The following is a 10,483-nucleotide window of genomic DNA, read 5'->3' as shown; positions in this document are numbered from 1 at the left end:
ATATATCTAATAGACAAAAGTTATGAATAGTAACTAGTGGTATTTTCATCTTTTTCTCTTTTTTTTTTGCTTAATTTTAACTAAATTTCATTTTACCAACAAAGCCCCCACACTTTTTCCAAAAGTTCAAATCGACCCACAAATAAGGGGGTAAAGTGTTAAATAATTATTTTCATAAAAAATCTTAAATAAACTCCATCCAAATATTCAACAGGTCATATCTTCTCGCTCACAACGAGTTAAATTTTTTCGACACCATCGTTAAACTCGAAATAATTTTAGGAACACAAGGTGACTAACTATACGCAAAACAGACGCTTTTTTAAAAATGCTAAATATTTGGGGTACTTTTCATACACGTTGATTTTGCGTTAAATTTTTAAAAGTCGACAATTCCATAGCGAAACGCGGAGATGCACATATATTGTTAATTTAAAATAACATTTAAATCTTTCACGGGTTATACCTTTTAGTTCGACTCGAGTTGCGCTTCAACGACATCACCGTTAGCCACGAAATAATTTTACAAACTAAACGCAATAAAATATATTGAAAACCGAACCCCCGGCGCGAAGTGAGGGTTCGAAAACTAGTTTCATTCTAAAAGCCACCAATGCTGAGAAGGTATTTGTTTCCAACTCAATTCCCACCATCACAAGTATATTATTTAAAAATAAAGAGTAGTTGTACGTATGTAGCGTACATTATTATTATCATTGTTATTATTACATTAATTTGTCATTAGTATTATTTTATGCCTTTTTTCTACAACTTGATATTACCATCCCAGTTAAAACCATCAAAGTTGGTTGTTTGGTACTAGGATTTTTTTTTAACTCTGTTCCCGAATTCAATATTAAGTGTAGGTCACTTTGAATATTCATGATCGGATCTAATTAGCATAACAATAACAAATTGTAAAATACGTATATTGATTTAGGCTTCGTTTACGTTACCTAAGAATCTAAATGCAACCATGTAATACCTTAATTGTCAACATCAATTAGTCAACCATTTATCACCAATGTCTTATATTAAACTATAATGTCTTGTGTACTATATATCATCAAGTGACTATATATACAACCACTGATAATTAGATTTTCAAAGAAGATTTCAGGTAATGGGTTCTCTAATGGCGGGTTGGGATTCACCTATTAGTGATCATAAATCTGGTATGTTTTCTTCTTCTGCTTCTTTACTTATTTTTACTTAAATTCAAGATCCATACATATAATTAGACCTAAATCTTGTTCATGTACACATTAATTATGTTTCTAATGGGTATTTTTTTGATATTGTGAGATAATTTTAGGGAGGAATAAGTCTTTGACGAAAGAAGAGATCGCTAATTTTTGGAGATTAAAGAAGATCGAAGAGGAAGAACTTTTCTTTCTTAAAGCTTCTTATAGACACTCGAAAAAAGATAAGGTGTGTTGCAAATCCTTTTATTATGATAATGATCTATCAAAGCACTTTTGTAAAAGCTAATCAAGTCATTTTTGAAGAAAAAGAAGAGTCAATTATTGATTTTCACAAGTAATAGTTACTCATATGGTGATGCTTCATCTAAATGAAGCTATCAATTAATAAAGTGTGTGTAGTTTGGTTTCATCTAATGACTATGACTATTCTTGTGGTAGAATTGAGAAGTGATAGATTAGGAAAAGCAACATTATGAGAAAGTGATTTTTTTTTTTTTTTTTTTTTTTTTTTTTTTTTTGTGCAAAAATAACGATTACTATTAAAATTAAAATCTCTTCATCAATAAATGAAGGATCCAAAACATGATACACCACGGTTTTCATGGTCGTGATTTTATGGTCGTCGGTTATGAGAAAGTGATGTAAAGTAGATTATGCAAGTTTTAATCATGCGCGGTTTTCACTGTTTAGATTGTCCCGTAAAGATACGTATTTTTACTTAGATATACGTGGTTTAACCGGGTTATCATGATCATTTTTGACCATATCTTTGATTACACTAATATGTACTATTAGTTAGATTTAAACCTTGTTGATAATAATGTAAGTTGTAAGTTAAGCACAAAATTGATATTTTTGACATTTAAAGTGTACTTTTTTTTATAGACTACTGTGTATGATGGGAGTGAGACTCTTCCTCTAAGTCTACAAGAGGAAGAGAATACGGAGCCACTTATCAAGAAACATGGATGGTATGTTTCTTGTACTCATCTTGTTTCTGTATACTTTACCCCATTAATTTTATATTTAATTTTATTTTTGATTTAAGTAATCTTAAATTCTTAAATAAATACTAAACAGCTAATTATAGTTGTAATTGTTATTGTAATTGTCATAAAATTTTATTTTATGTTGTATTTAGGTGGATTAGTAGCAAGTGGGCTTTTTTAAATGAACCACCAAAGAGTTCATGGAAAGGGTCATATAATTATGTTGCGCAATTTCACATTGCCCATAAACAAATCGACAACTATAATCTTCAAATCGCTATTGAAGGCATTTCTGTTTAGTGACGGAGGCATATTTATGGAAGAATAAATGTACTTCTAGTAGCCATTATTGTGGTTTACTGAATGAATTGTGTGTTCGTAATTAAACTTTGTAACATATACGTCCATTGATTGTGTGCAATTGAGGTGTTCAGTTACCCAATATCACTTGTCAAGAATATGTATATATACACTCAGTAATATTGAAGTATGTTCAATTGCACCCTTTCGGTTTTCCATCTATATTCAATGTTTACCTATGTTTTTACGCCATAACGTGTTACAAAATGTTGATGTTATATGAAGTTTTAAAGTTCAAATCTAGTTACAGATGAGGTTACAGAAAAATAATTGAAAATGAAATACATCCGAGTAAAAGTAATCGTATTTCGAAATATATAAGGCAGTCCTTCTCTAAAATCTTGTTAGTCATTGTAATCGATAATTACCATATTTTAATTTAACATTAAATACTTATAGCTTATTATTAGTACTATACATAGGTGTCTTCGGACATAGGCGGGATGGACAAACGTCTAGAGTCCAAAAATTTTGAAGGGTCCAAAATTTTAATATATATATATATATATATATATATATATATATATATATATATATATATATATATATATATATATATATATATATATATATCCATTTTTCACAAAATAGTAAATTAAATTTAATAAAAAAAATAGTACCAAAACTACTTTCTCTCTCTCTCTCTCTCTCTCTCTCTCTCTCTAGGGTGATTTGGCCGGGAAATTCAATTACACCATCGTTCATCCAGATCCGCCATTTTTACACCAAATCACAACAATTCTTTGATCAAATCATCCATTAATGAGAGACGAGTATCTATGTTAGGTTTAATTTGTTTGATTTTTGCTTTTTTCCCATGAATTGATCATGTCTGCAAAACTTAGAAAATCAACTCGCAAGAGTAAAATTCCTGGCAAATATGATGATACAGTTCATAATATCAAAATCAATAAGGATCAAAGTCAGAAGAATGAATTGAAGAAACCTGGGGACTCTAATGCATCTAAGGAGGCTCATGAGGTAGAGAGTGTGATCACCAATGAATGTGATAAAGCTAATGAAGATCATGCTACAAGTGAAATGAACAATGTTAGTCAATCTGTAACTGAGGTAAACATCCTGCTTAAGCTTGCAAATGCTAATACTACTACATATGCTAGTATTATTAATAAAGATGATGTGGATAAGAAGCTGGATTATGTACCTACATATGTTGATGATACTGGTAATGAGTTTGTGGATTTTGAGGATGATTATGTTTAGAAAAGTAGTAAACAATGGAGTTTAATTGCCTGTGGTTATACAATTGGCTGCAACATGTCTTATAATGCACTTAGCTATAATCTGAAGAGAATGTGGAGCAAATTTGGATTAGATGACATTATCATGGACAATAAAAGTATCTGTTACTTCAAGTTTAATAATGAACATGGTATGAACAACGTAATTGAAAGTAGCCCATGGATGGTTAATGGGAAACCATTACTTGTACAAAAATGGGATCCTGCACTTTCTATTGAAAAGGTTGATCCAGTCAAGTTTCCTATATGGGTTAAATTTAAAGAAATCCCTCTTGAAGCTTGGAATGTTAAGGGCTTGAGTGCTATTACAAGTAGGGTAGGTAAACCTATTTCAATGGACACCTTGACTGCAAATATGTGTCACAAAGGTAGTGGAAGAGCAGATTCTGCAAGAATTATGGTGGAAGTAGAAGCTACCAAAGGTTTGATTGAGCAGGTTGAGATTCAATACAAGGATAAAGAACAGAAGCTAAAAGGCATTAAAAAAGTGGTGGCGGACTATGAACGGAAGCCTGCATCTTGTGAACACTGCACTGTGTTTGGGCATAACACAAAAGAATGCAAGCTTAGGCCTAGAACTGAGGAAGAGATTAATGCTGTCACAAAAAAGGTTATTTCAACTGATAAAGATGGTTTTCAGGAGGTTAGAAAGAAGAACATCTATAAGATACATCAGACTGCCGTGTATAAACCTAAAGTGAATACTAACAGATTTGATGTTCTTAATCATAATGTCTCTAACCAAAATGGTCAAGTTTCAAAGGTTGATTTATTCCTTAAGAATAAAAGCAACCTAATCTGAAGGAATCTAAGGAGTGGACAAATGAAATGTTTGCATATTTCGAAAGGAAGTGGGAGCAACTGCATATTATAGAGCCTGATGATTATAGTGAAGATGTGATCATCAATGGAACTGAAAATGTATTGGAAAATGAATTAAGGGGGATGGAAGATGACATTTTATTCCAATCTCAATGATGAATAAAGAATTCAAAATAGCAACTTGGAATATTAGAGGTATGAGTTCTTTGGATAAACAATTTGAAGTTAAGAATTTAATAAATGATGAAGTCTTAAGTATGTGTATAGTCTTAGAAACACATTTAAAAAATAATAATATTAGTCAGGCTTGTGCTAATGCTTTCAATAAATGGGAGTGGCACTCCAATATTAGTCATAGCCCTAATAGTTGTAGAATAGTGGTAGGATGGGATGAAAATAAAGTGCATGTTATGATTCTCAACTGCACAAAACAAGTTATTTTCTACTTGGTGGAAGTTGTAAGCACGGGAGACAAAATTTATTGCTTTTTTGTGTATGCATGCAATAAAGGAAAGGATAAAGTTGTTGTGTGGAAAGATCTTCAGATGCCGAAGTCTATTACATATAAGAAGCCATGGTTTATAATGGGAGACTTTAATGTTACTAGATACTTGAATGAACACTCATCTGGAAGTTCTATGATGACTGAAGATATGAAGGAATTTAATGCCTGTATTAATGACATTGAGATTGAAGATATCAACAGCTCTGGGTTCCATTTCACTTGGACTAAATCTTTGAAAAATCCAAGATGTCGAACATTGAAAAAACTTGATAGGATTATGATCAATGACGAGGTTATGAATTCTATTCCTCAAGCTCATGGTGTGTTTCTCCCTTATATCATTTCTGATCATAGCCATGCCATTCTATGTATTCCAAATTTCATGGTTTGCAAACCTAAATCTTTTAGATTTATGAACTTTACTGCTGACAAAGAGGCTTTTCAACCTATTGTTGAAAAGGGTTGGAGTACTCAACATGTTGGTTGTGCTATGTTCTTTCTGATTATGAAGCTTAAAGGGCTGAAAAAGGATCTTAAAGATTTAACCTGGGTGAATGGTGACATTATTAAAAGGGTTAAAGAGCTTAAGGAAAAGCTGAAAGATATGCAAGCTAAGATTGATGTTGACGCTCATGATGTTAGTATTAGAGCTCAGGCCACTCAAATCCTCAATGATTATGAAACCGCAAAGCATGATGCATTTCTAATTCTGCAGCAAAAAACAAAAATTAAATGGCTAAGTGAAGGTGATAAGAATACTAAGTACTTTCATAAAGTACTCAAGTGCAGAAAACAGAAGGCTAAAGTGGAAAGCATCTTCAATGAAAATGACACTAGATTCTATGGTGATGAGGTTGCAGATCAATTTGTCACGCATTTTCAAAATTTTCTGGGGAAAACAGATTCTGTTAAACCTATTGATGAGTTGGGAAATATTTTTTCTGTCACTCTTGAAGCCAATGAAGCTAATGCTATGATTATAGAGGTGTCTAATGCAGAGATTAAAAATGCAATTTTTGATATTGATGGAGACAAAGCAGCAGGTCCTGATGGTTACTCATTTCAGTTTTTAAAAAAAGTCTGAGATATAGTGGGTGATGATGTCTGCAAGGCAATTAAAGAGTTTTTTCATACTTGTGAGCTTATAGGAGGAATTAATTCTACCTTAATTTGTCTAATCCCAAAGCTTGACACTCCCAACCAAGTATCTGACTTCAGGCCCATTGCTTGCTGCAATATTTTGTATAAATGTATTAGTAAGATACTTGTCAATAGAATGAAGCAAGGGTTGGAAAAATTGGTAAACATTAACCAGAGTGCCTTCATACCTGGTAGAGCCATTCAAGATAACATCTTGGTTACACAGGAACTTTTAAAGGGTTACAATAGAATTCATGGATCCAAGAGGTGTGCTCTCAAGATTGACCTGCAAAAAGCATATGACACTGTGAGCTGGGCTTTTTGGAAGCAATTCTTGTAAAATTTGGTTTTCATACAAAAATGGTTGGATGGATAGTGAAGTGTGTCACCACCACTAAATTTTCTATTTGTATCAATGATGAAATCAAAGGATATTTTAAAGGAGGCAGGGGTTTAAGGCAGGGTGATCCCATATCCCCTTATCTGTTCACTCTTGTTATCGAAGTTCTCAACTTGATTTTGGCACACATAATTAAAGATAATGCTGCTTTTAAATATCATGTGGGATGCAAGGAAATGAAACTTACTCATGTATGTTTTGCAGATGATTTGCTTGTGTTTTGTCATGCTGATGTATGCTCAGTTAAAACAATTAAGCAGGCTTTAAATGAGTTCAGTGATGTATCTGGTCTGCTGCCCGATATTAACAAAAGTACCATTTTTTTTGGAATTGTTAACATGGGTCTGCAACAAGAAATTACTCAATTGCTGCCTTTTCAAGTGGGGAAACTTCCTGTTAAATATCTTGGAGTGCCCCTTTTAGCTAAAAGACTTGGTGTGAGTGATTGTAAAGAAATCATTGAGAAGATTAAGAAAAGAATTGACAACTTAAAGACTAAACATCTTTCATATGCTGGTAGGCTTCAACTGGTTGCTTCTGTTCTTTCATCTATGCATATCTACTGGGCATCTGTTTACAAGATACCAAGTACCGTTGTAAATGAAATTGAAAAGATTATAAAAAGTTTTTTTATGGAGCCATGGTGACAGCATTAAAGGAAAGGCAAAGGTGTCTTAGAAAGTTGTTTGTACTCCCAAGACTCAAGGGGGTTTGGGTCTGAAGCCTATGCAAGAGTGGAATGATGTTCTTCTAATTAAACAACTGTGGAAGTTAATTGAAAAGAAGGAATCCTTATGGTATAATTGGGTGAATCTTGTAAAGTTAAAAGGGAGATCTATATGGGAAATTGAAGATAAACAAGGTGATAGTTGGGGTTGGAAACAACTATTGTTATTAACGGATAGAGTTAGGAATCATGTAGCAGAAGACATTGATGGTAGTGTCATATGGATTACAAACAAAGGTAACAAAGTTCCTTATAAAACTAGTCAAGCATGGGTTGATCTTACAGTAAGTACCATAACTGTACCCTGGCATCATGTTGTATGGTTTCCTCAGGCAAATCCTAAACATGCATTCATAATGTGGCTTGTTGTTAAAGAAAGGTTAACAACACAGGACAAGTTAACGAAATGGTATTGTAACAACCCAATCCGTTTAACCAAAAACGGAGTACAATTTTTTTTTTTATATAAGTTAGGTCCCAATAACACCAAGTATACAAACCATTTCGAAATAGTTAACCATATATAACTTTTCATAATAACACGTTAAACGTTTTATCTCGACTCTTGGTTTACAAATGACACCATACATCCTTACGAGAATGTATTTCACATACAAAGTTTGACTCGACACAAACAAACGATGCGACCTCGAAACATTTATTCAACACCACGGTTAAGACACAATAGCCCAACCCGATACCAAGAGCATAATCCCGAGGATCTACCAAATCCCCAATCCATATCCATATTCGAAAGCTACCCCATCGAGCCCAAGCGCTCCTACGCATCTAGTCTAACGACTAATTAGCTTCACAATCACAATACCTGTAAAAAGGTAAACAACGAGAGGGGTAAGCTAACGCTTAGTGAGTGCAATAATTATACATACACATATATAATGTACCTACTTGCACACACTTACTCACATACCGCATACATGCTAGCAATATAATTAGCAAACCATCTCAAGTGTAAAGCTAATAACCTCTAATACCGCAAGCTAGCATAACCAATAGCATATACTCAAACAATATAATATAATATGCTAAAAAATCAACAAACACAATATGGTTAACCATAAACGCTATGGTTCTACCGGCTCGTGGTTCACACCATACGTATTTGAGTCATACTCTTTTATAGTGCTACCGGCTCGTGGTTCACACTTTGGCGCTACCGGCTCGTGGTTCATGAAATGTCCCGTTCATATTGATTATAAACGTTCCATATTAATTGATTTCGTCGCGAGGTTTTGACCTCTATATGAGACGTTTTTCAAAGACTGCATTCATTTTTAAAACAACCATAACCTTTATTTTATCGATAAAGGTTTAAAATCATTACGTAGATTATCAAATAATGATATTCTAAAATATACCGTTTACACACGACCATTACATAATGGTTTACAATAAGAATATATTACATCAAAAATAAGTTTCTTGAATGCAGTTTTTACATAATATAATACAAGCATGGACTCCAAATCTTGTCCTTATTTTAGTATGCAACAGCGGAAGCTCTTAATAATCACCTGAGAATAAACATGCTTAAAACATCAACAAAAATGTTGGTGAGTTATAGGTTTAACCTATATATTATCAAATCATAATAATAGACCACAAGATTTCATATTTCAATATACATCCCATACATAGAGATAAAAATCATTCATATGGTGAACACCTGGTAACCGACATTAACAAGATGCATATATAAGAATATCCCCATCATTCCGGGACACCCTTCGGATATGATATAAATTTCGAAGTACTAAAGCATCCGGTACTTTGGATGGGGTTTGTTAGGCCCAATAGATCTATCTTTAGGATTCACGTCAATTAGGGTGTCTGTTCCCTAATTCTTAGATTACCAGACTTAATAAAAAGGGGAATATTCGATTTCGATAATTCAACCATAGAATGTAGTTTCACGTACTTGTGTCTATTTTGTAAATCATTTATAAAACCTGCATGTATTCTCATCCCAAAAATATTAGATTTTAAAAGTGGGACTATAACTCACTTTCACAGATTTTTACTTCGTCGGGCAGTAAGACTTGGCCACTGGTCAATTCACGAACCTATAACAAATATGTACATATATATCAAAGTATGTTCAAAATATATTTACAACATTTTTAATACGTTTTACTGTTTTAAGTTTATTAAGTCAGCTGTCCTTGTTAGTAACCTACAACTAGTTGTCCATAATTAGATGTACAGAAATAAATCGATATATATTATCTTGAATCAATCCACGACCCAATGTATACACGTCTCAGGCTAGATCACAACTCAAACTATATATATTTTTGGAATCAACCTCAACCCTGTATAGCTAACTCCAACATTACTGCATATAGAGTGTCTATGGTTGTTCCAAATAATATATATAGATGGGTCGATATGATATGTCAAAACATTTACATACGTGTCTATGGTATCCTAAGATTACATAATATATTAGAATACATGTATAATACAATATAAGTTACCTAGGATATGATTAATATAGATTTGTTACCAATTTTCAAGTAGTTACAACAAGCAAAAATAACCAATCTTGTTTTACCCATAACTTCTTCATTTTAAATCCGTTTTGAGTGAATCAAATTGCTATGGTTTCATATTGAACTTAAATTTATGAATCTATACAGAAAAAGTATAAGTTTGTAGTCGGAATTACAGGTTACAAGTCATTTTTGTAAAGGTAATCATTTAAGTCGAAAGAACGACGTCTAGATGACCATTTTGGAAAACATACTTCCACTTTGAGTTTAACCATGATTTTTGGATATAGTTTCATGTTCATAAGAAAATCATTTTCTCAGAAGAACAACTTTTAAATCAAAGTTTATCATAGTTTTTAATTATCCAAACCAAAACAGCCCCCGATTTCACTACGACGGCGTATATCCGATTTTATGGTGTTCATCGTGTTTCCAGGTTTTAAATCATTAAGTTAGCATATCATATAGATATATAACATGTGTTTAGTTGATTTTAAAAGTCAAGTTAGAAGGATTAACTTTTGTTTGCGAACAAGTTTAGAATTAACTAAACTATGTTC

The 10,483-nt window shown here is 32.6% G+C and overlaps 2 protein-coding genes across 2 annotated transcripts; both read left to right on the top strand.

Moving 5' to 3' along the window:
• The first annotated feature begins 1,135 nt into the window (after window positions 1-1,135).
• Window positions 1,136-2,494, top strand: LOC139868171 (uncharacterized). Its single transcript, XM_071856505.1, has 4 exons — window positions 1,136-1,175; window positions 1,316-1,431; window positions 2,091-2,176; window positions 2,347-2,494. Exons 1-4 carry the CDS (start codon window positions 1,136-1,138, stop codon window positions 2,492-2,494), a joined length of 390 nt encoding a protein of 129 aa, XP_071712606.1.
• Window positions 2,495-4,793: 2,299 nt separating this feature from the next.
• On the top strand, window positions 4,794-6,227 carry LOC139868170 (uncharacterized). Its single transcript, XM_071856504.1, has one exon. The coding sequence runs from the start codon at window positions 4,794-4,796 to the stop codon at window positions 6,225-6,227; it is 1,434 nt and encodes a 477-aa protein (XP_071712605.1).
• Window positions 6,228-10,483: the final 4,256 nt, after the last annotated feature.

The sequence above is a fragment of the Rutidosis leptorrhynchoides genome, chromosome 9 (assembly GCF_046630445.1).
Source record: "Rutidosis leptorrhynchoides isolate AG116_Rl617_1_P2 chromosome 9, CSIRO_AGI_Rlap_v1, whole genome shotgun sequence".
NCBI lineage: Eukaryota > Viridiplantae > Streptophyta > Magnoliopsida > Asterales > Asteraceae > Rutidosis > Rutidosis leptorrhynchoides.
This window is presented reverse-complemented; position numbering and strand designations above follow the sequence as displayed.